This window comes from Oncorhynchus mykiss, chromosome 19, assembly GCF_057628025.1.
Source record: "Oncorhynchus mykiss isolate SJ-2025 chromosome 19, ASM5762802v1, whole genome shotgun sequence".
Taxonomy (NCBI): Eukaryota; Metazoa; Chordata; class Actinopteri; order Salmoniformes; family Salmonidae; genus Oncorhynchus; species Oncorhynchus mykiss.
Window position 1 is genome coordinate 23,311,919 of NC_143040.1, and position 26,489 is coordinate 23,338,407.

At 42.4% G+C, this 26,489-nt stretch overlaps 1 protein-coding gene and 1 long non-coding RNA gene across 6 annotated transcripts in view; both read right to left on the bottom strand.

The window, feature by feature from the left end:
* The window catches only part of LOC110497400 (uncharacterized), a 41,856-nt gene extending 16,740 nt beyond the window's left edge, over positions 1-25,116 (bottom strand). The window contains exons 1-9 of one of the 5 annotated variants that reach the window (XM_036953689.2): positions 24,986-25,116; positions 24,628-24,880; positions 21,495-21,625; positions 21,150-21,299; positions 20,956-21,075; positions 20,334-20,486; positions 19,897-20,008; positions 16,793-16,914; positions 8,229-10,504 (exon numbers count right to left, since the gene is read on the bottom strand). In XM_036953689.2, the coding sequence (XP_036809584.2) occupies positions 9,443-10,504; positions 16,793-16,914; positions 19,897-20,008; positions 20,334-20,486; positions 20,956-21,075; positions 21,150-21,299; positions 21,495-21,625; positions 24,628-24,880; positions 24,986-25,012 (2,130 nt within the window). In that variant the 5' untranslated portion in view covers positions 25,013-25,116 and the 3' untranslated portion in view covers positions 8,229-9,442. Of the gene's footprint in view, positions 1-8,228; positions 10,505-16,792; positions 16,915-19,896; positions 20,009-20,333; positions 20,487-20,955; positions 21,076-21,149; positions 21,300-21,494; positions 21,626-24,627 lie in introns of those variants that run through there. The other 4 variants (XM_090210473.1, XM_036953688.2, XM_021573486.3 and 1 more) reach the window with 4 other exon arrangements.
* Positions 22,700-24,030, bottom strand: LOC149975116 (uncharacterized). The gene is made up of 2 exons (XR_016488819.1): positions 23,960-24,030; positions 22,700-23,696 (listed from the first exon to the last, which is right to left on the bottom strand). It is a non-coding gene; the product is annotated as an uncharacterized LOC149975116 (long non-coding RNA).
* Positions 25,117-26,489: the final 1,373 nt, after the last annotated feature.

The window sequence follows — 26,489 nt, forward strand, 5'->3', positions numbered from 1 at the left end:
GGTCACAAATCTTGCTCCTGTGATGGCACACTGTGGTATTTCACCCAGTAGATATGGGAGTTTATCAAAATTGGGTTTGTTTTTGAATACTTTGTGGATCTGTGTATTCTGAGGGAAATATGTGTCTCTAATATGGTCATACATTTGGTAGGTTAGGAAGTGCTGCTCAGTTTCCACCTCATTTTGTGAGCAGTGTGCACATAGTCTGTGTCCTCTTGAGAGCCAGGCCTGCCTACAGCGACCCTTCTCAATAGCAAGGCTATGCTCACTGAGTCTGTACATAGTCAAAGCTTTCCTTACGTTTGGGTCAGTCACAGTGGTTATGTATTCTGGCACTGTGTACTCTCTGTTTAGGGCCAAATAGCATTCTAGTTTGCTCTGTTTAAAAAATAAAAATCCTGTGTCAAGTAAATATATTTTAGTTTTCTCATGATTTGGTTGGGTTTAATTGTGTTCCTGTCCTGGGGGTCTGTTTGAACAGAGCCCCAGGATCAGCTTGCTTAGGGGACTCTTCTCCAGGTTCATCTCTCTGTTGGTGATGGCTTTGTTATGCAAGGTTTGGGAATCGCTTCCTTTTAGGTGGTTGTAGAATTTAACGGGTCTTTTCTGGATTTTGATCATCTCTCTCTCCCTCTGCTCACTACCATCTCACCGGCCCCTCCGCAGCTGCAATGGAGAGCCAGCGTCTCTTCCTCATTCAGCAGTACTCTGGTTAACGACAAGTTAAAAAATGTCTGGATATCCGTCCAAAATTCATACTATTCGAATAGTGAAATTATTTCAAACCCCCATCTCTAACGACTATAGGATGAGTCAACAACATTACTTGGGTATGGGCTAACGTAGGGTTTCCCAAACTCGGCACGAATTGCTATTTGTACATGTAATGAATTTGCAAAACGTATGATATGTTACAAATTCCAATTTGTTGTCGCTAATGTTAGCTAGGCTAGGGGTCAGGAGTTTTGTTAAAGGGTGAAGGGTTAGCTAAGTAGTTGCAAAGTAGCTCAAAAGTAGTATGTCGTTGTCCGTGATGAGATTCGAACACCCAACCTTTGGGTTCCTAATGTTTGTTTTATACTCCAACCCATCTTTAGTTTTTAGCCATAAGTAACCTTCTGTCTTATGTAACATACCAAATTAACATACTACATTGAACAAAAAATAAGAACGCAACATGTAAAGTGTTGGTTTCATGAGATAAAAGAAAAGATCCCTGAAATGTTCTATATGCACAAAAAGCTTTTTTCTCTAAAATGTTGTGTACAAATTTGATTACATCCCTGTTAATGAGCATTTCTCCTTTGCCAAGACAATCCATCCACCTAACAGGTGTGGCATATCAAGAAGCTGATTAAACAGCATGACCATTTCACAGGTGCACCTTGTTCTGGGGACAATAAAAGGCTACTCTAAAATGTACAGTTTTGACACAAAACACTATGCCACAGATGTCTCAAGTTTTGAGGGAATGTGTAATTGGCATGCTGACTGCAGAAATGTCCACCGGAGCTGTTGCCAGAGAATTTAATGTTAATTTCTGTACGATAATCCTCCAATGTCGTTTTAGCGCATTTGGCAGTACGTCCAACTGGCCAAACAACCGCAGACCACATGCAACCACGCCAGCCCAGGACCTCCACATCCGGCATATTCACCTGTGTGTCGTTTGAGATAAGACACCTGATGAAACTGAGGAGTATTTCTGTCTTTAATAAAGCCCTTTTGTGGGGATAACACTTTTTTTAACCTATATTATTGAGATAACATAGACTATGGAGGATTTTACGCTCTTGCAAACTTCTGATTGGCTTGGCCTTGCGCCACAGTGGGTGGGCCAGTCTCCCAAGTGGGTGGGCCTATGTTGTCCTAGGCCCACCCATGGCTGCGCCCCTGCCCAGTCATGTAAATCCATGGATTAGGTCCTAATGAATTTATTTAAATTGACTGATTTCTTGATATGAACTGTAACTCATTGAAATTGTTGATTGTTGCGTTTACATTTTTGTTCAGTATAATTTGAGTGTCCCGGATTTATGTTTACTATGTTACATCTAGTCTAAGGCTTTTAAATATTTTGGACATTATTTTTGTCCTGCTTCTGTGAAAAGTTTGGACACGTGCGATGCCCATTGCATGAAAGGTGTCAGTGGCCTGTTCAGGAACATCAAGTTATTTAAAATGACTGCTTGTTTTTTGTTTATCATTTTGTAAAAAAAAAAAACATCCTCCACTTTCCCCTGTTGGACCAAACTATCAAATCACAGGAATTTTGATCGCTGTCCGGGGTTCTGAATCCGCTTGAAGGCTATATTAGAATGTTTATTTATTTACTTTTAATGTGGCAAGTCACTACTGGCCATATCAACGGCAATGGTAGGATATATATATATATATATATATATATATATATATATATATCACATGCAAACTTTTCACAGGAGCTGGATATATATATATATATATATATATATATATATATATATATATATATATATATGTGTATTCTCTTTATACGGGATCTTTTTCCAGCTCCTGTGAAAAGTTTGCATGTGCGTAAAATCCTCCATAGTCTTTGTTATCTTAATAATATATGCCCAAGGGGAGCAATTATGGTGCCTGTAACTATTTAGACAGCCTATTTAAAACAAGTTCCTGTTTCGTTTTATAAAAATTTGATTAGAATTATTCACTGTCTTTTCAGGTCCATGCCAATCAAAAATGCCACATGTAGAAATGACCCGAATTGCGGGCTGCAGTTGCACACTTCTACAATTTATCTTCTTAAAATCTAACATTAACCACATTGATAACCCTACGCCTAACCTTAAATTAAGACCAAAAATTCAAACAAAAGAGGGCTTGGTCGGTAGGGGTGTCCTTGTCTCATCGTGCACCAGCGACTCCTGTGGCGGGCTGGGCGCAGTGTACGCTAGCCAAGGTGGCCAGGTGCACGGTGTTTCCTCCGGCGCATTGGTGCGGCTGGCTTCCGGGTTGGATGTGCGCTGTGTTAAAGAAGCAGCGGCTTGGTTGGTTGTGTATCGGAGGATGCATGACTTTCAACCTTCGTCTCTCCCGAGCCCGTACGGGAGTTGTAGCGATGAGACAAGATAGTAGCTACTACAACAATTGGATACTACGAAATTGGGGAGAAAAAGGGGTAAAAATTAAAATAAAAAAATAATAATAAAAAAAAGAAAAAAGAAAAGGTTGGTGACCACTGGTCTAATGCCTGGTGACTGGGTTCATGGAAAGCCTGGGTCTAGCCTTCCTCAGCTGCCTCTGGGTTACCCCACCAATACAGACAGGGTCAGGATGGACGTTCACAACAAGAGGTACCAAGCCTATAACACAGCAGACAACCCCAACAACACCCAAGCAATGGTTAGAGTATGGAGCTCAAAGACTAACCACCTGAGGGCGGTGGCTCCTGCTTCTACCTCCTCTGGTGTCATTAGGGCACAACGTGGGAGGCTGAGCATTACGACGGACGCCAACAAGCTGTACGCCTGCCCCACATATAGAAAGCTCTTTAATGAAGCAAACTATGTGAAGAAGCACCAGACCGTTCACACCAAGGAGAAGCCCTTCAAGTGCAAACTATGTTACAAGAGCTTCTCCTTCCTGAGTAGCTTTATCAGACATACGAGTGTCCACAATGGGGAGAAATCTTAGCAGTGTGGCTTGAGATGTACACGGGATATCTGGGAACCATTCTTTAGCTGACATTATGGTTATGTGAAGTGTCTTTGAGTAAGAGTTTAATTAAGAGGGTATTTAACCACATACCACTCATTAACCTGTGTCACCATCTGTTGTAACTTTAATGGGTTACAGAGTTACTGTTTACAGTTAATTAATTGAGCTGTATCTACAGATATTATTTACATATGTAATATGTAATTGTATTAGAATTCGTGTGTTGGAGATTGAGAGAACTACATACAAATTTCTGTTGTATTGGTTAGTATTGGATTATGCTATTGACTGCATGTTCCAGAATACCTTGCAACAGGCCAGAGAGAGAGAGAGAGAGAGAGAGAGAGAGAGAGAGAGAGAACTCGCCAGTTAAGTACAAGTGATTATCCTGACTTTCGCTAGCAACTTTCTTTTATTGTTTTGTAGAATCTAAAGTTGTTAAATGTGACATGAACAAGTGATACTACTAAAATAAGTTTTCATTTCAAACCCGACATCCCGAGTCATTACTTTGAAGGTAGTTATTCTATACCATCTGTCTGTCTGAATTACAACTATAGGAGCAGGATGGCACATTGCTAGCCGAGTCAGTGTCTGTTCTCTCTAGCCGCATAAGGACACCTCCCTGTCCACGCAGACCAACTCTACGCATCGCCCTGATCTCAGCTAGTCTGTTGTCATGGAGACTAAATTCAGTTGTTGTTTTGTGTTCGACTGTCTGTTTCTGGTTGTGGTTAACAGTGTTGATCCTCAGCCCAGAGTTGTGGACGCTGTCCCATCCACTGACCTCCACTATGTCGCCTCTGGTTGGCCTCCAGCCAACCACCTGCAGGAAGAGTTTACAAAATAGACTTTACAAACATGGCAGAGAAAACTTAACGTTATGACTAACTACTGTTCACTGAAGGAGGGATATGAGGTACATCATACTACGGGGAGTCGGTTGAAGGATCTACAATCACGCCTGAGAAGGCCAATGAAATCCGTGCCTAGCTGGAAGCCCTGCCTTCCACAGATGATAAGCGTGAGACTCAGATTCATTACTTCAATTGAATAATGCTTTTCACCAAGCCCTGGAACGGGCGGCACGGGGCCAAACAGGTGTTCTACCTCGTTTCGCTCCTTCAGGGAACAATAGTTATAGTCTTGACGCTACGTTTCCTTTCAGTCAGTCAACTTTGGTACAACATACTGTGGGGAAATATAATCACGCCCCAAGCCACCCCAACGGACACTAAATTAAATGGCCCAAGACAGACCCCCCAGACCTGACCACGCTAGATGTAGCACAGTGTCCTGCCTGGTTACTTCCCCTGTCACAGCCGTAAGCACACTGTGGGCTACACTGGGAGCTGTGACATCCAAGCAATAAAATATCACGTGTTTGGAGATGCCCAACTCGCCACAGCACAAATATCTCCTATAGTCAACCCTTTAAACAATGCCCAAGTGATCGCATACACCGCTAGGTAAACCTAGCCCCTTGCTGCTATATGCCCTGGGGGGGAAAAAAGCTGGTTATACAACCGGATATCCCTGGACCGTTCAATGTATGTGCGTAAAGCTCTCAGAGGACACAGGGCACATAACCGCTGTTGCTATTCAGAAGCAAAAGGAGGATGTGAAGAGGGAAATAGCTTTAAAAAAAACTGTAGGACATAGCCATGACTTTTGGGGCAAAGGTCACATTTGGACGCAATATCACCTTAGAGTTCCCCAAGGCGAACTGAGTACAGGGAGGGTGTACAGATAACACATGGAAGTCCCCAACAACAATTCCCACGACACACTGAGATAGCAGCCATGTACATATTTATTGTGGAGAATGCCTGCTTCTGCTCAAAAATCTCCAGTAGGAACATAAGGATGTCCCTCACAGAGCACTGAAAAGGAACAAGTCCTTTATCTTGGTACCAGAGATCAAACACTTGCCACTTATACCATATAGACCTCTTGTGGAAGGTAGCAGACTGAATGGATTAATAACATTCAGCGGTAAACCTCTAGCCATCAGATTGGCCCTCTCAGGGGCAAGGCCCATAGGAACCAAATCTCCAGCCATGCGTGCCTGGTACAACAGGTCCCTCCCGGCACACCTTCTCCAATGTGGGCTGAATCAGAACCACTGGCGGAAACATTTAATGGAGGGTCCGAGGCCACTGGTGTGCCAGAGGGTCCGTTCCCAACGGGGCACTCGGGTCACTCATTACGAAAAATAGTCGACACTGCGCTTTTTCTCACGATGTGTAAAGATCTACGTCTGCCCTGTAGTCTCCACTCATGCCGTGACCACCTTGCGGGACAACACCTGGCGCATGAGAACTCCTTGCGACAGTAGCCGGGGATCCCTCCGCTGGGCCAGTGCCTGAAGGCATGTCGGGGACACCTGAAATGACCAGTTTAGGTGGTGTTGTGACTTTTGGCTAATTAATATTCAAGATAATTTACTGATTTAATTAATTGATCAGGTTTATTTCATGAATTTGGTTATCCAAATAATCTAAGAGGGACACCATTAAGTTTTGGATATAGAGACACCGTTTAATTTACTAATCATTTGTCAATTTACTATATTCTCATTCTCAACAGTTGTCGAGCTCTGAAACCTCAAGAACCAAATCGCTTACAAATTAACTCAATGTTACAAACAAGTCAAGGTTTTATTTGCTAGACTAAATGAATTGGAAAATAGGTAGTTAAAGACACAATGTAAGACAGGGTACAATGGGGTACAACAGTTATTGAGGTGAGAAGCCCCACAGGTCAATATGAAATAGGTTTCTGTACTCAACTCAGACAAATACAACAGGACATTCACAGGACTTTTGAGAATGGCATGATCTTACTCATTGAAGGAGAAAATGTCGACATAGGCTTTCGCAACTGTGAAACTCTAGAGCTCCCCAACCAGGAATAGACATGAACTAGGCTACCGATTAGCAGCTGATGTGGACAGTCCCGGGATAGTATTGACCATGGGTTTGTAAATTAGATCTGCAGTCTTACAACACCCAATGACTTCCACCACTTTAAACATACAAAGCACCACTTTCAGAGGAAATTAATAATGCAATGGGGTAATTTACTTGTATGTTGCCTGCCCAGTAGGATTCCGTTAGGATAGGATGAAGCTGGGATAGAGACGGAAAAGGTGTGTTGTCCAAGACTCTTTCTCCCTTTCAGTTCTCAGTCCAGGAAACTAAAGTCTATGAGAGCTCTTCTGCAGTGAATTCTTCCTCTGCTGCCAGCTGGGATGGATAGCGAACTCGGTCAGTTAGTCTCAAATGCAAATAGTGCGTTCCTGCAATCACCCGCAGCAAGAGCGACATCGTTGATATATACAGAGAAAAGAGTCGGCCCGAGAATTGAACCCTGTGGTATCCCCATAGACTGCCAGAGGTCCGGACAACAGGCCCTCTGATTTGACACACTGAACTCTATCTGAGAAGTAGTTGGTGAATCAGGTTGACATATTGTTCATCAGGTGCAATGGAGAGATTGACAATACTGATGGCCGAACCTACCAGCACAGCAAAAAGTCAGGTAAACAACCTCCAACCGCCAAAAGGACCAACAACATGTACAACTGCTAAAGTAAGTAAATATCATTTTACTCAACATTCTGGCTTGTAGAGACTACTGCATCTTTTGTAGGGTGACTTCAGTCAGACCGAAAAAGCCATGCAGTAACCATGGTAAGACAAGGTAGCTTCCAGCTTTAATTAAGCTAACTTTCCTTGCTAGTTTACAGCTGAATTTACTACCCTAGTTCTTTGTTTGTGATAATATGCAAACCATAATGCAAAATATGCTGATTTCAAAGACGATTGTCACCAAAAACGTTATTAATTCACTTCGTCTCCTTCGACAAAAAAAATAAATGAACTTGTCTTCCTTCCTTTGCCTCCCATCTGGTTTCCATTCGATTCCATTTCAACAAACTCAGATTCTAGCCACATTCTGCCTACGAATGACATTAATTTCGTAGACAGTGCACGCTATTATAAAAGAAGAGATTGTTTCTTCTATGCAAATGTTGTTAATCAGTACAACAAAATAATATTCTCTTAGCACTTGCCAACAAAGTATGTCCTAAATGGAAAGGAAAACAAGCTCAATTACTCAATGCATGCACACACTCCTATTGAATAATATGCATTCACCTGTATAGTGAATAGATCTAGGCTACATCTTGATTTACCCAGTGTATCAATACAGATTTTCCATTAAAATAAAGGATTACCATTATGTTGTTTTCTAGTTAGATTGGTAAAAAAAAAAGTACATTTGAATATAATTGTTAAAATATAATGATATTGAACTCAAAAGATGCCCAACGATTGAACAGAGCAGTATCTGAGTTGATCTGACTGGATCAAGTGCCATTCTGTGACTTTGGCAAATACGCCTTTTTTTTGTGGTATCGTTTTGGTATCAAGTATCGTGATACTAAACCTGGTATCGATATCGAAGTCAAAATTCTGGTATCGTGACAACACTGAATGACATAATGACAAACTGAAAACATGTTTTTAGAAATTTTAGCACATTTATTGAAAATTAAATACAGAAATATGTAATTTACATAAGTATTCACATCCCTGAGTCAATACATGTTAAAATAACCTTTGGCAGCAATTACAGCTGAGTCTTTCTGAGTAAGTCTCTCAGAGCTTTACACACCTGGACTGTACAATACTTCCATATTATTCTTTTAAAATGTCTTCAAGCTCTGTCAAGTTAGTTGTTGATCATTAAACAATGGGTGGGACTAATCCTGGAAGCTGTTTAAATCTGCATTCCAGGTTTTAGCTACCACCGGCTAAAACTATGACGTTGAAATGCCTATCTACTCTGTTCCATCTCACTGCGCAATCCACTGTCTCAACAGCCCAGCCAGACAATTTATAAACTTGATCTCCACTGTACAAAGAAATGTCAAAAGAAAACAGGTAAAACGAAAACGAAGTGCAGCTAGTTTTCAGTCTTTCCAGCTTCAGTTTGAAGTGATTGTGTTAGCTGTGTTGTTAGCTAGCTCCTCTGAACAAGTGTCCTCATGAGAGCACATTTTCTATGCCAGGTGAAATCGCGCCTCATTTAGCTCATTGTTATGGATGTATCCAAATAAATGTCACTAAAAGACTGCTTCTGTAAATGCAGCTACTTTGTTGTTATTCGGCCTGCATTGTTTGATGTGACTAAGTTAGCCATAGTTGGATAGCTAGCAAGCAAGGGATAAGAACATTGAAAATATGAAGAGTGGTAGGTACTCAGTGATGTGTTGTTGGATTTGCCCCAAACATAACGCTTTGTATTGAGGACAAAGTTTTTAGAAATGCCACATTTTTTTGCTGTTTTAATTTAGTCCCTAATTGCAAACAGGATGCATGTTTTGGAATATGTTGTATTCTGTACATTTCTTCTTTTTTACTCTGTCATTTAGGTTAGTTTTGTGGAGTAACTACAATGTTGTTGATCCATCCTCAATTCTCCAATCACAGCCATTAAACTATAACTGTATTAAAGTCACCATTGGCCTCATGTTGAAATCCTTGAGCGGTTTCCTTCCTCTCCGGCAACTGAGTTAGGAAGGACGCATGTATCTTTGCAGTACCTGGGTGTATTGATACACCATCCAAACTGTAATTAATAACTTCACCATGCTCAAAGCAATATTCACTGTTTTTTTGTTGTTGACCTATCTACCAATAGGCGCCCTTCTTTGCGAGGCAAAGGTGCATCTTCAGCGGGTTCTGGTGGGAGAACCGCTTCTCACTCTACTGGCAGCTGTAGAGTTCTCCCCTGTGTGGACCCTCTGGTGCCTCTTCAGGCTGTACGAGTGGGAGAAGCGCATCTGACACTGGGTACAGCTGAAGGGTTTCACCCCTGTGTGGACCCTCTGGTGAGTCTTTACGTTCTGGAGGCAGCTGAAGCCTTTGTTACAGGACATGCAGATGAACCGTTTCTCTTTACTATTGCCTGATGTTGCTCCCCCTTCCTGAGCCTGGGCCCTTTGGTCCTTTGAGTTCAATACTTGATAGAAAAGGATGCGGCCGTGTGAATCGGAAGGCCCCATCGACGTGGACACTGTGTCGCGATCCCTGAGAATGTGTAAAGGGGAGTGGGTCGCAACATTTGGATTAGTCTCTAAACTTTCCCTGTAATCTAAGACATCTCTACCTTGTGAGTGTCCAAGTCCTAAGTGAGTCTTGTCTGCATTCAGTGTCAGAGGAACGTCGCCCTCCATTTTCACAGTCACTTCGTCTACGACTATAACCTCCCCTTTCTTATCTAGGCACCCTTCAGAGTATACACTACTACTATACCGGTTCCAGCCCCCTTTAGACAGATCAGTCTGTGTCTCTAAACCCAAGGGCATGTTGCCAGGGTCCATCTCTGTTGTGTAAGTGCAAGGCAGATCATCAACACCAGTATCTAACGTGTCACAACAGGAATGAACTGTCCTCTGTCTCTGGTGAAATACCGTTAAGTATTCAGAGCCAGGAGCAGGAGGACAGACCAGTCGCTCCAGTCTCTCTGGGTCTGATCCGTGGTCATATCCTGGGTGTAAGAGCCTGTGTTTTACAGTCTCTGTGTTGGTCTCTGACTTGAGGAATGCGTTCGAGGTTCCACTGAACTCCGTGATGCTACGTCGGGTACTGGGCGGCGCTGGGGCGGAGGTGGTGGGGACCTCTGTGGCTACATGGGGAGCTCCAGTCTGGATGTCTCTGCTGTGTCGTTGGTCCTCCTCTCCTCCAGTCCTCTCCAGCTTGACCCCAGGACTTGCAGCCTCTGCATCTGCAGACTGACATAAGAAGAGAAGAGGTTATTACCGGCACATGAGACTAATTGGATAACAATGTCGTAGGGAAGTCTCACAAGCTATACTTTTGTATAGCACCTCTTCAAATTAGTGATTTGGCTATTTCAGCCACACTCGTAGCTGACAGGTGTATACAATCAAGCACACAGCCATGCAATCTCTATAGGCAAACATTGGCAGTAGAATGGACCGTACAGAAGAGCTGAGTGACTTTCAATGTGGCACCGTCATAGGATACCACCTTTCCAACAAGTCAGTTCGTCAAATTTCTGCCCTACTAGAGCTGCCGCGGTCAACTGTGAGTGCTGTTATTGTGAAGTGGAAACCTCTAGGAGCAACAACGGCTCAGCCGCAAAGTGGTAAGACACACAAGCTCACAGAACTGGACCGCCGAGTGCTGTAGCGCGTAATAATCGTCTGTCCTTGGTTGCAACACTCACTACCAGGTTCCAAACTGCCTCTGGAAGCAGCATCGGCACAAGAACTGTTTGTCGGGAGCTTCATGAAATGGGTTTCCATGGCTGAGTAGCCGCACACAAGCCTAAGATCACAATGTCAAGTGTCAGCTGGAGTGGTGTAAAGCTCACCACCATTGGACTCTGGAGCAGTGGAAACGCGTTCTCTGGAGTGATGAATCACGCTTCACCATCTGGCAGTCCAATGGACGAATCCGGGTTTGGCGGATGCCAGCAGAACGCTACCTGCCCGAATGCATAGTGCCAACTGTAAAGGTTCATGGAGGAGTAATAATGATCTGGGGCTGTTTATCATGGTTCGGGCTTGGCCCCTTAGTTCCGGCAAAGGGAAATCTTAATGCTACAGCATACAATGTGATATTCTAGATTATTCTACACTTCCAACTTTGTGGCAACAATTTGGGGTAGGCCCATTCCTGATTCAGCATGAAAATGCCCCTGTGCACAGTGTGGTCTATACAGAAATGGTTTGAGATCGGTGTGGAAGAACTTGACTGGCATGCACAGAGCCCTGACCTCAACCCCATCTTACACCTTTGAGATGAACTAGAACGCCAAGCTGCGAGCCAGGCCTAATCGCCCAACATCAGTGCCCGACCTCACTAATGCTCTTGTGCTGCGGGGACTTGCTTCCATTCAGCCAATGTTCCAACATCTAATGGAAAGCCTTCCCAGAAGAGTGGAGGCTCTTATAGCAGAAAAGGGGGGACCAACTCCATATTAATGCCCATGATTTTGGAATGAGATGTTCGACAAGCAGGTGTCCACAGATATACACTACATGTAATCCTTTCGTGCTTTTCATATAATTCACGTACCCATAGCAATAGTAAACATTAGGCCATAGCAATGGTACAAAAATAAACAGACATGCACACTCCCAAGGCAGGTGCATGTCTAATGGTGCTTAAGTAATATAAACAAATGCTCCTAATGCACGTGTCTAATGTACCTCACTGGACTAGGTCATGGCTTCCCTTAGCCTAATGACCTAGACACATATAGAGTGCACTTATTCTGCTTACTACTACTATAAGATGTATAATGTGCACACATGTACTGGAAAATTTCCAACACAACGCAAAGTAAACACTGCCCGGGGGAAATAATGTGATGCTGTGCAGTTAAATTAGTCATATTTTGAGTTACACGGTGTTAACAAACGTCTAAACAACAACAAAAAACGCTAACGTGGAAATTGTTATTGGTTCCTGTTCACTTCCGTATCGACTGAAGAGAAAGGCTCTTATTGGTTGGCGTCATAGCTCAAAGGGTGTGGTTAAATTAAGTATTTATGTGTATTGTTCTTTGAATTACGGTACAGCTTATTACATCACATCTCCTTTGATCAATACCTTTCAAGATGACAGCAGATTAGCTTAGAAAGAACAGTGTGATAGCGAGACAATAATAGAATGTAGAGTCCATCTACGGCACCTCAGTAAAGGTAAATATTCAACTGTCCTTGTGCTTCGGTCCTTCTTATGATAATTATTACAATACAGTGCGTTGCGTAAGTCTTCGCCCACCTTAAACGTCTCCATATGATTGTGTTACAACCTGGAATTTAAATGGATTTAATTGTAATTTGTCAACAATTTATTGAAAATACGCTGTCAAAGTGGAACAAAAATTCTAACATTGTTTGAAGATTTATGACAACTACAACATTATTATACCTTGATTACATAAGTATTCACCCCCCTGAGTAAATACTTTGGTAGTGATTACAGCGTTGAATCTTCTTGGGTAAGTCTCTTGAGAGCTTTGCACACCTATATGCTATTGTGCAATATTTGCCCAATATTCTTTTAAATTCTTCAACCTCTGTCAGTGTTGGGGATCATGGCTAGACAGCAATTTTATGTCTTGCCCTAGATTTTCAAGCAGATTTAAGTCAAAAATTTAACTTGGCCACTCAGGAACATTCACGGTCTTCTTGGTAAGCAACTTCAATGTAGATTTGGCTTTGTGTTGTAGGTTATTGTTCTGCGGAAAGGTGAATTCCTCTGAGTGTCTGGTGTAAAGCAGACTGAAGCAGGTTTTCCTCTGGGATTTTGCCTGTGCTTAGCTACATCCTGTTTCTTTTCATCCTGAAAAATAACAGCATTTGCTGATGTCAAGCATACCCATAATGCAGCCACCAACATGCTTGAAAATAAGGAGGCAGTTACTCAGTGATGTGTTCTGTTTCCCCCAAACAGAAGGCTTTGCATTTAGGCCAAAACGTCCTTTGCTGTGTTTATTTTGTAGTATTACTTTAGTGCTTTGTTGCTTACAGGATGGATGTTTTTGAATATTTGTATTCTTGTCATTCTGTCATTACCTACAGTGTTGATCCATCCTCAATTCTTCCATCTCAGCCATTAAACTCACCAATGAGTTTTAAAAATCACCAATGGCCTCATGGTAACATCCCTGAACAGTTGCATTCTTGTCCTGAAGCTCAGTTCAGAAGGATGACTATCTTAGATGTGTCTGGGTATAATCATGTCACAGTGATTCCTTGTAACATATGTGATTTGTCTAGAGAAATGTACTCCTGAACTCATTTAGGCTTGCCTAAACAAAAAAGGGGAATACTTATGCAATGATTACTGTATATTTTAGTTATCCAATTTTTATATTTAAAAAAAATCTTCCACTTTGACAGAGTATTTTGATTAAATTGTTGACGAAAAAAAATACAATTAAATCCATTTTAACTCCAGTTCATAACAAAATTAGGAAAAGTCTAAAAGGGGGATGAATGTTTAGTTTACCACTTATATCGCTATAAGTTACCACAAAAATATGCAGAACATTTGATTGTATTGTTATATTCTGATTTTAAAATACCAACCCAACAGGGTAGAATGAAGCACAACAGGGTAGAATGAAGCACAACAGGGTACTTGGTATTTTATTAGGATCCCCATTAGCTCTTGCAAAAGCAGCACCTACTCTTCCTGGGGTCAAGATGAAACATAATCCAGAATGACATAATAGCGAACATCAATAGACAAGAACAGCTCAAGAACAGAACTACATACATTTATAGAAAATGAAAGCAATAGGGAGGGAACAAACAGCAATAATGAATAGATTTAAACAATGACATATTTGATTTAAGGTCTGAACAAAAATAGTTTCAAAGATTTTACTGAGTTACAGTTCATATCAGGAAATCAGTCAATTGAAATAAATTCATTAGGCCCTAATCTATGGATTTCACATGCCTGGGAATACCGATATGCATCAGTCACAGATACCTTAAAATAAGGTAGGGGCGTGGATCGGAAAACCAGTCAGTATCTGGTGTGACCACCATTTGCCTCGTGCAGCGCGACATATCTCCTTCACATAGAGTTGATCAGACTGATTGTGGCCTGTGGCATGTTGTCCCACTCAATGGCTGTGAGAAGTTCCTGGATATTGGCGGGAACTGGAACACGCTGTGGTACATGTTGATCCCGAGCATCCCAAACATGCTCAATGGGTGACTTGTCTGGTGAGTATGCAGGCCATGGAAGAACTGGGGCATTTTCAGGTTCCAAGAATTGTGTACAGATCCTTGCGATGTGGGGCCTTGCATTATTATGCTGAAACATGACGTAAAGGCGGTAGATGAATGGGCCCGACAGGATCTCATCACGGTATATCTGTGCATTCAAATTTCCATCGATAAAATGCAATTGTGTTCATTGTCCGTAGCTTATGCCTGCCCATACCATAACCCCACCGCCACAATGGGGCACTCTGTTCACAACATTGACACGCGACGCCATAAAAGTGGTCGGCGGTTGTGAGGCCGGTTGGAAATACTTCCAAATTCTCAAAAACAATGTTGGAGGCGGCTTATGGTAGAGAAATTAACATTCAATTATGTGACAAAAGCTCTTGTGGACATTCCTGCAGTCCGCATGCCAATTGCACACGCCCTCAAAATTTGAGACATTGTGTTGAGTGACAAAACTGCACATTTCAGAGTAGCCTTTTATTGTCCCCAGCACAAGGTGCAACTGTGTAATGATCATGCTGATTACCTTGACAAAGGAGAAATGCTCACTAACTGGGATGTAAACAAATTTGTGCACAACTTTTTTGCGAAATAAGGTTTTTGTGTATATGTAACATTTCTGGGATCTTTTATTTCAGCAGATGAAATATGGGACAAACACTTTACATGTTGCATTTTATATTTTTTGTTAAATGAATGAAATGGCTGAAAACCATTACGCCTATAATAATAATGAATATTGTGCATTAGTTTACTTTCTATTTATTTGATCAAATAAAATAAAAATACTTTTTAAACATCGTCAACCTGAGTTTGTAAAACATGAACAGATTTATTGTTGCTAGCCAATTACATTACTAATTACAATTATATATGCACATTTCATTACTTACATTAGACTATGTAACTAATTAAGAATTGTATAAAATATATTATTCAAAGAGAAATTAATATTGACATTAGTCATTTATTTGCCATTTTCTCAAACATTTAACAACCGTTAGGTGCATAATCCTAACAGGGTGGAACCTTAGAGTGGAATCATTTTGCTTTACACCGTTTTTTCCCCCCACCAACAAATGATACTTCCTGAACATGGTGCCATTGTGGGAGGGGGCTGTTTTTTTTAAAGGGGAATTGAGTTTTTCCTCTATATTAATTTAGCCACCTCCGCAAAAGATATGTACATTTAGTTTTTATATTTTTGCAGAGACAAGCTTTTAAATGGATAGTTGTTGGCCTAATGCCTGGAAGTTTACGGGAACAGTTAGCATGTATTTGCGCTAATGCTAGTAGCGATGCATTCCACCCCCCCAGCTAGGTTTACTGTCTCTCTAAAAATAGGTATTTACACAAGCCTGTTTCAAATAAGTTAACAAAGGATTAATGAGGGGTATGTGGTTAATTACCCCCTTATCCTAAGACACTTCACATGATAACTATAATATTTCAACTAAATAACAGTTCCAAGACATCCCCATTGTACATTTCAAGTGATACGATTTCTCTCAATTATTAGACACAACTATGTCTGATAAGGCTACTCAGGGACACTGCCTCTCCCGTATGGACCTTCTGGTGCACCTTCATATTGTGGTGGTGGGAGAACCTCTTCGCACACTGGGGGCAGCTGTAGGGTTTCTCCCCTGTGTGGACCCTCTGATGCCTCTTCAGGTTGGACGATCGGGAGAAACTGGCCGGGCACAGGTGGCAGCTGAACGCTTTCTCCCCCGTGTGCATCCTCTGGTGGATCTCCACCTGTTTGGGGGAACTGAAGGCTTTCCCACAGAATGAAGACGGAAAGCACTTCTCTTTGGAGCTGCCACCTTTACTGATTCCGTCTCTACTAGGGTCATGTGTCAATGGGCTTGTGTAGCCATTTAGTGTTGAGGCACTGGCATTGTCTGAGGTCTGGTTTAACATTAGGAGAGTGTGAGGAGGATGAAGGCCAGGAAGTGTCTGTGGTGTCGCAGGGTCCATGTTCCAGTTGATAGATCCTATAGAAGGTATGCTAAAGGCAGCATCTGTTAGGGGGTTAACCTGAGGCGCCATCAGTCTCTCTGAATCACCACTATAGGAGCAGGATGGAGCATCGCTAGGCGAGTCAGTGTCTGTTCTCTCCAGCCGTATACGGACACCTCCCAGTCCCCGCAGACCAATTCTACGCCTCGCCCTGGTCTCAGCCAGTCCTGGTCTCAGTTCAGTTGTTGTTTTGTGTTCCACTGTCTGTTTCTGGTTGTTATTAACAGTGTTGCTCCCCAGCCCAGAGTTGAGGACACTGTCCCATCCACTGACCTCCACTATGTCATCTCTAGTCCTGGCCTGCTCAGTGATGTTGTCCCCTGGGCCCTTGGCTGCACCGTCTTGGGAATCCAAGTTGTCCGCCCAGTCTCCTCTGTTAGCCTCCAGCCAACCACCTGCAAGAGGTTACAAAATACTTTCCAAACATGGAAGATAAAATGTAACGTTATGACTATAAATACTGTTCCCTGAAGGAGGGAAACAAGGTACAACATACTATGGGGAGTCGCACACTCGCCACTTCGATTGAAGGATCTACAATCACGCCTGACAAGGCCAATGAAATCCGCGTGACGCTGGACACCCCGCCGTCAACAGGATTCATTCCTTCCTTCAAGTTAATATCTCTCTCAAGGTTTGACAAAATTTTTTAGCCACAAGTAGTGCAGATTTTTTTACTTGTTCGAAAGCACAAGCACAAGTTCCACCACTGGTGGAAATGCATAAAGGAAGGTCAAAAGGTCACTGGTGCGCCAGAGAGTCTTTCCCAACGGGGCGCTTGGGTCCTTCGTGCAGAAAAAAAGACGACAATGCGCATTTTCTTGAAATGCGTAAAGATCTATGTCGGCATTGCCGAACCTCTCCCATATCTGGGCAACCACCCAGGGGTGTAGTCTCCGCCCTTGACGAAAAGGGGCCCCCCTGGATAGCAGATCCACCCGAGTTGAGGTAACCAAGAACATGCATCACCTGATGTGTGATGTGCACTGCTCCACCACAACAGGGAGCGAGCCAAGGTGAGGAGGGGGAGGGTCCGCTTTGCCTGTTGATGTATTATATATACATTTAAGTCATTTAGCACACGCTCTTATCCAGCATGACTTACAAGAGTGAGAGCGCACATTTGTGTACCATTTTCATACTGGTTCCCCGTGGGAACCGAACCAACAACCCTGGCATTGCAAGCACCATGCTCTACCAACTCAGCCACTATCGTTAGATACGACCAGCACACAGTGGTGTAAAGTACTTAAGTACAAATACTTGAAAGTACTGCTTAAGTAGTTTTTTGGGGTATCTGTACTTTACTATTAATATTTGTGCCTACTTTTACTTTACTACATTCCAAAATAAAATAATGTACTTTTTACTCCATACATTTTCCTTGACACCCAAAAGTACAGGAAATGTGTCAAATTCACACACTTATCAAGAGAACATCGCTTGTTATCCCTACTGAGTCTGATCTGGCGGACTCACTAAACACAAATACTTAGTTTGTAAATCATGTCTGAGTATTGGGAGTGTGCCCCTGGCTCTCGTCAATCAAAATAAAAAATTAAATTCTGCCGTCTGGTTTACTCAATAAGAAATTTGAAATGGTTTATACTTTTACTTTTGATACTTAAGTATATTTAAAAGCAAATACATTTAAACTTTTACTCAAGTAGTATTTTACTGGGTGACTTTTTTTACTTGAGTCATTTTCTATGAAGGCATCTTTACTTTTCCTCAAGTATGACAATTTAGTACTTTTAACACCACTGCCCGCACATGTCTGACAATCAGAAGTTCCAGGTAATTGATATGCCAGGCTCTCTGCGACACCGTCCATACTTCTCGAATTCAGTAACCCTCGCACACCGCGCCCGTCTGTCGTGATCACCTTGCGGGACAACACCTGGCCCATGAGAACCTCTTGCGACAGTAGCCGGGGATCCCTCCACTGGGCCAGTGCCTGAAGTCATGTCTGGGACACTGGAATTGACCGGTTTAGGTGGCGAGATGCATCCAAGCGTGTCGCTAGCCCCCAACACTGGAACAGCCTCAACAGCCTGACCACCATCCATAGAAGCATCATCCCCAGTAGACGCAGGAACTGGTGAAAACATACAGGAACTGGTGAAAAACAAATTTGGGCCAAGCAGAGCTGGAAACCCAACAACCTCTCCGGGGATAGAAAAGTGCAATTTAAGGATGAGTCTAACTCGAGACCCAGGAATGGAATGTGCTGAGACAACTCTTTTTTCTGGTTTACAATAAAACCTAGAGAATGAACATGGGGCATTAGCCTCGGTGTGTAACACTGCTTGTTCCTTTGACTGCCATCAGCCAATCATCCTGATAGGTCAACACACTCAGCCCCTGGCCCCTCATGGACTACCAAAAAATGATGCTACTTTCATAGCGTGAGGAGGTGGCTGTCCCCAAACTAAGTCCTCTTCATCACCTGAGGAAACCCCCGGAAGTGTCCAGGGACACCATGGCGTCATCCGAACATGGGCCCTGTATGTCACCGAACCCACCGGCTCACCACCTCCCTGCTGGGAGGCTAGTTCCACCTTTTCCGACAACAGCCTCAAGCCCCTCTCCGCTTCCTGCACCACGGTCCCAGCCAAGTTGCCGGATTCTTGGAAAGGAAAGTCACAAAGAATGCTACAACGTCTTTCCAGGGAGTTTTCACACATTATGTGGCAATGCGCACACGGACTGGTTCGCATAGTATAACCGCATGACTGGGGGCGTGATCGTGACCCTGAACCCGGCTTAGCCATCGTCGTCTCGGTCGCTTTCTGAGCCATCTTACTCATTGCTCCAGAAAACTGATGAATAATTAACTGTTTGGGATTAGGAAACTAACGATACCAAATACAAACTTCAGCACACAACGTCCAGGGGGGTGAGCACACTCTACCACAGTCTCGTTTTCCAATTGTTTGTTTTAGTAGGGTTAATTGTTCCTGTTCACACCAAGGTGAAGAGTGGAATAGTTGACGGAATAAATCCGAGCCTCGCGATTATCACCTGTGGAAGGACGGGGCTTCCAGCGAGGTACAGATTTCATTGGCCTTGTCAGGCGTGATTGTGGATCCTTCAACCAGTCACGAGAGTGCGACTCCCCATAGTATGTTGTACCGAAGTTGACTGACTGACTGAAGAGGAACTCCAATACATTTTTCTGTCAATTACCTGGGGAAGTTCATGTTTTTGTATGTCAACATAAGTTGTATTCATTTCATTTTATGAATGAAGAAAATGAAGAAAGAATCATATACAGGCGCATCACTACTACCATTGAAGAAGGCTCTATGCTGACTTTTTACTTTTATTTTTACAAGGAGTATGTAATCTATAGGTTAAATGTATTTCTCCCTTACCTTGCTCCCCCATCTTTAGTCCACTCAGCAGATCAATGCTCTCGGGTCCGTCTTCTATTGTCTCCTCTTTGACCAGCAGCAGATCAGGCTTCCCATCCTCCATGTCTACTGGCTGTAAGAGATACAGAGTGAGAGGATGTTGGATCAAGAAATCTGATATGAGCACCCTGCTATGGAGCATCTTCTGATTGGGCAATGAGGGATTGCTATGAGTACTATGCAAACATGTTAGTTGATTTGATTACTTGACACTCTTTAAAATGGTTTGATAATTCAGGCATGGTCCCACCCTTTTGACAAAATTAATCAAGACCTGGGCCAGTTTCCACAGTCTTAGTAGGAGTGCTGATCGAGGATCAGAACTCCTACTCTGATAGGCTATGTGGATACGAGCCCTGACCTAATACCATTCAGACAGTTGTTTACAGTGGGCTCACCTCAGTGAGACTGTGTGTGGTCCTGTGCTGCTCAGCTGGTTCCTCTGTGGGTTCAGGAGGAGGTGTAGTCTGGTTGTCCTCTATGACCATGTTCCCCTCAGTGTTCCCCAGACCCTCCTCCTTCACCAGCAGCACCTCTGGACCCTCCTCCTCCTGGAAGAGAGGTGATACAGATTACACAGACATACACTCCCTCGGGTACGTACACACACACACAGATAATAAACCCACTTTCAACATGGAGTGTTTACCCATCTCCACTACGTTTGAGTCCTATACTGTAGTTACAGAATGACTTCATTGTTGTTAAACCCATCACGGTGGACATAAATAAATATGTTGTGGATAAATCAGTCAGCTATGATAAGTCAAAGGTCATCAGATAAACCTTAAACTATTTTGAAGTGTACAATAAGTATTTGACTTTCACAGTCACCTCATCTAGAATCAGATCCTCCCCTTTCTTATCTAGGCACCCTTCAGAGTATACACTACTACTGTATTGGTTCCAGTCCCCTCTAGACAGATCAGTCTGTCTCTAAACCCAAGGGCATGTTGCCAGGGTCCATCTCTGTAGAGTTAAAACCCGATGGATCATCACCACCAGTGTCTAATGTCTCACCATCTCCACGGTAATGAACCATTCTCTGGCGTTGGTTAAATACTGGAAAGTACTCTGGGCCCGGATCAGGAGGACAGACCAGTGGCCCCAGCCTCTCTGAGTCTGATCCGTGGTCAGATCCTGTATGTAAGAGCCTGTGTGTTAAAATCTATGTCTGTCTCTGACTTGAGGACGGTGTTCGGCGTTCCACTGACCTCCGTGATGCTGCGTTGGGTCCTGGGCCTGGGCGGTGCTGGGACGATGGTGGGGTCTTCAGTGGCTTCATGGGGCACTCCAGCCACTCCAGTCTGGATGTGTCTGCTGTGCCGTGGGTCCTCCTCTCTTTCAGACCAGGCATCTGCAGGCTGACACAAGAAGAGAGGAGGTTATTACCGGTAGTCTAATTGGATAACAATGTTGTAGGAAAGTCTCACAAGCTCCCCTATGGCAGATAAATGAGGATGTACTTGTAAGCATGTGAATAGCCAAGGGGAGCCTTTCTGAAATATACTGGTCACATTTGTTGGACTGTAATTTTTATGTAATACTATTACACTAACTTCTATCACGATAACGTGCTGGGTTGAGGTTCCACTCCCCTCATCAACAGTGATTGGTTGGTCATCTCTCCATGTATTGTCTGTCACTGGCTTCACAAAGCTCCTGTGGCCTCCAGAGAAATGTCCTTCACCTGAGAGTGATTGGGGGAAAATAATGGATTAGGTTAGTTACTGTCAATGCTCAATGGTATATTGTACACTATTGTTACTGTCTAGAATTGGCAAGGATGTAAGGCAACACTTCTCATAACTTCTTGATATACTATTTATTGATCAATGTATTAACCTATTTAATCCCATATTTTCCCCAGACATGAAAATATCCAAATCAAGTGTCATTAGTAACCCTTTGAAGTAATCCATCATTATTTTATTACATTTGAATGGAAAAGTAGGTTGAAAAGGTCTGTTTTATGGTCGGTCACAATTGTGACCGGTGGGATAATGTTAGGTATACTAAATTAACATATTTCTCCTATGCAGTTATCAAAGTTCTTATAAATCCCAACCCAGTTATTCACACATTTAAAACTCTGTCACTGGCAGTCCCCAGCATTGCCACTAGAATGCCCCGTCACATTCTAGTGTGACTATTTTACACATCAAAAACCCTTATACAACACGATATGAATACTGAGAGCAAAGACAGACAAAAAAAAACAACCATCAACGTATTTCAACATTGTTACTTTAGTTAAACATGTATTGAAACATTAATATTGTAACTTTATTGTAACATTTCAAATTGTACTTTAGTGCAATATTCATTGTAACTGTCATTGTGACATTTTAGTTGAACATTCACTAACAACTGTATAGCAGTCGTGTGATTCATTCCCACTGAACATAAAGGTAACATTTAGGATAGAGGTAGCCTGTAGAATATACATTCAAGTAGAGGCCTACACTGAACAAAATACAATATATGTAAATATATATATATCATAGAGGTACGCTTCAGAACCAAGTGCATTAGTTTGTGCATCACTGTTTTGAACTATGATCAGTCAGTCCTGGTACATCTGTCATACAGTATGTCTTGAATCAATTGACCTTTCTTTTCCAAAAACATTTCAGTCATTTTGATTGTCTTGATCGTCGACTTTTCTTTTCTTCCTAGTCCGTTGTGCTGCTTCTCCTCACCCTTTATCGACTTTTCTTTTCTTCCTAGTCCATTGTGCTGCTTCTCCTCACCCTTTATCGACTTTTCTTTTCTTCCTAGTCCGTTGTGCTGCTTCTCCTCACCCTTTATCGACTTTTCTTTTCTTCCTAGTCCGTTGTGCTGCTTCTCCTCACCCTTTATCGACTTTTCTTTTCTTCCTAGTCCGTTGTGCTGCTTCTCCTCACCCTTTATCGACTTTTCTTTTCTTCCTAGTCCGTTGTGCTGCTTCTCCTCACCCTTTATCGACTTTTCTTTTCTTCCTAGTCCGTTGTGCTGCTTCTCCTCACCCTTTATCGACTTTTCTTTTCTTCCTAGTCCGTTGTGCTGCTTCTCCTCACCCTTTATCGACTTTTCTGTTTTCCTTTTATTGTCTTTTTCAGCCCTTTTTCATTCGCTCTCATCTCCTTTTCTACGATCCATGGTATATCTTGAAGCAATCAATGTGCCGTGGCGCTTTGTATTTCTCACATGCATAGGTAGTACGTTTGTCACAATGATGGCTTCTCCTGAACCGGAGCATCGTGTTGATTGGCCAGTGAGAAGCTTTGTTATATCTTGCCTGATCTTCAACAGTGGTGGCCAGTAAAGATCTCCTTCCGTGGCTCAGTGGTTTCGTGCCAAACTTTTGCATTTTTGGGCTGTATACTATGTGTTTTGGAATCACATCGGTGGCAGGCCTCTTCGATCGTTTGAACTCAATCTTTATTTTTGACCACCAGCAACTTTCCCCTTGGCTCTTCTGGCTGACCCCTCTGGCTGGTAGAGGCCCTTGGCCCTTCATTATCAACAATGGAGGGGGGTGGGGGAGGTTGTGGATCGGGGGGGGGGAATAATCACTGATAACGTTGTTTCTGTCGTGATCTGTTTGCATAGGTTCAGTATATGCATTCAACAGCCTGGCTGGCGAATGGCCTGTCCATAGTCCATATCTGACCCATCGCTATCACAATCACTCAGGACAGCATCTTTCTCATTTTGAGGGATAACTGCAATGTTGCATGCCTTGTCTGGGCAGTCACCTAGATCCAACATATCCAGAACTTGACTCAAAGTGATACGAAAAGAAAGAACAGAGTAGAAAGTTAGTTATACACATACATAGTTCTTGTTTTGCCTATGTGTATACCTAGATGCACTGTGTTATCCCCCCGGTCACTATTGTTGCCGTCAACATGTTTACACATTCTATGGCCACACTGAACAAAGTTGAGTAATTGCAAATGCATATATCAATACTAGACACCTTAAAATGATGTGTACCAAAAATCTTTGTGCTATCTTTATGTTAACATACTTTACTAACCTGTTGTTCGGGAGCTTTGATGCAGCCATCCTCTTCTCATTTCTCATGGTGCAACCAGGAAGTAAACAGCTCTGGTCATGTGACAATTTACAATAAACATGTGACACTGCACATCATTCATTGAGACCCTTTATTATTTCAATATTTGCTGTAAATGCATTGATAGATCATTCAGTAAAAGTTTTAGAGCCTTATAACTGAAAACGTTTTTTCCGGTCACAAAATGGGATTAAATAGGTTAAGTTTGATGCATCAAATTGTTTTTAATGAGTAAATAATAGGAAATGCAGTACATCAAATATTTAGTTAGAATATTATATTCTGTCTTTATGCAAGATAGCTAAGTAATCCGGGGGAACTCTTGCATACTATCCAAAAACTGACCAAGACCCAATTCTAGTTAACACAGTGTCAAAACTTGGTCCTAAGAGATGCACTTTTTTTCCCCCCACCAACACTGCAAAGCTGATTTAAATGATCAAATCTTGATGATTAGTTTACTATTTGTATCAGATGTGTAGTGCTAGGGCAATAACAAAAAAAACTACACCCTTTAGGGTCTGGAGGACCGAGTTTGGGAAATGCTGAGTTAACACATCTAAAGTCACACATGCGCATAGGATAACGGGGCGACAGGCCCCGCAGCCTCCCTCTTCTGCAAAACGTACCTCTGGTCATTCCTCTGTTTCGGTTGAGGATCTTAACACTACTGGGACGACTGGCGAGGACGCGCTCTCGCATTGTCCTTTCTGCGCGCTCCCGTGCGACTTTCAGATCGAGTAGCTGTAGTTTCCTCCGCAATGAGCTGTTTTCTTTCCGACTTTGAGTTATTTCCAAACGAAACACTGCATAGTCGTCGTCTACGAGTTTACAGATCTCTGCAACGGCTGCATTTGCTAGCACCTCCATGATGGAGGCTATCTGAGTGTGAAAAACCATACAGTTAGCCATTGTTAGCAGCTAGCTAGCGTTAACTAGATAACATCGATCAACCAAGTCCTGTCTCCAACGAGAATTAAACACTACCTGGAAAAAGTATGTGATGCTGTTCATTTAAATGTCATGAGTTCCACTGCGTTAATAAACGTCTTAATAAAAACGCTAACGTGGAAATTGTTCTTAGTCAATGTTCACTTCCGTTTAAACTGAAGAGAAATGATCTTATTGGGTGGCGTCATAGCTCAAAGGGTGTGGTTTGAATAACGGTCCTGTTTTACGTTACGCATCAAATCTCAAATGATCGAGTATCTTTTAATACCTGTGTTTAGTATGCTAGACATGTTTGATGTAGCAATGTAAGTTGATTTTTGTATAATGAATAATAAAAAATTTGCTTAAAAAAAAAGTATCTTTCAAGCTGAGAGCAGACTTGTTTAGAAAGAGCATTGTGTTAGCAAAGATAGAGTAGAAAATAATAGAATCACCTCAGTAAGGTAAATATTAATCTGTCCGAGTTCTGTTTAGTTGACTGCTTCTATCTCTACAAGTTACCACAAAATATACACGACATTTGGAATAGTTAAATTATGATTTTAAAGTACCTACCCAGGTAGCTGGCTAGCACTCACCTGGCTAACTTGTGTGCTGTCATGAGGGACGCCCAACAATATGACTTTTTTCTAAGTATTGAGAACGCTTGGAAGCAGGCAATGTTGAAAAGTAATCTTTAGACATGTTGTAAGTATGCGCCCGCAACCCATATTCTCCGCAAAATGCTCTCATGGTCAACAGAGCTGATCATGGACTGTTGGATATCAGACAAACAGCAGCGATACATAATTGCAAATCTATTGTTTTGTAACTAATTACAGAATACAAGTCACTGATACACTTCACAATAATTAGTAAAGGCTGAGTCACCTTAGAAGCTTAGACATAAGAGAATGTACATGAAAACAGCATACAATAAGTGTACTGGACAATTTATTGCTTGCCCTGCATTAGCATTATCAATGACAATGTGTTCAGAATTGTATGTATTGATCAGACAATTATTTGATCATTTACAATAGGCCAGCATAGCTGATATGTTGAGCAACATGAACACTCATGAGAAATAAAGGTGAAAAATAATGGTGAGACAACTGACAAACAGTGTGCAGGAACCCATTGACTCGTGCAAATTGTAACACTAATCTCCTGTCCAAATGCTTGAAAAAACAATACAAAGTAACATGTGATATCACCTAAAAGTGAATAAGTTATGCTTTAGGAAATGCAAACAACTGCCGAGATTGATGGGGAGGGCAGCGGGAGAGGTGGGTGACCCATGTACCCCGCTTCAATCAAGCATGCTTCAGACACCCCCAAGATTAAAGCGGGAGACAAATCCAGCCATGCCCTCCTCCTTGTCAGGCCTCTCACACTGGGCAGATGGGTCCTGGGATGGACAGCTCGCACAGCTTCCCCACATAGAGTGCTGGATCAAGGGTGATCTTGCTGAAGAGAAGGAGCCTGTCTACATAGCCTGTAATGTTTTTGAAAAATGGGTAGTGTAATGCTGTAATGCTTGTTAAATGGGTAGTGAATT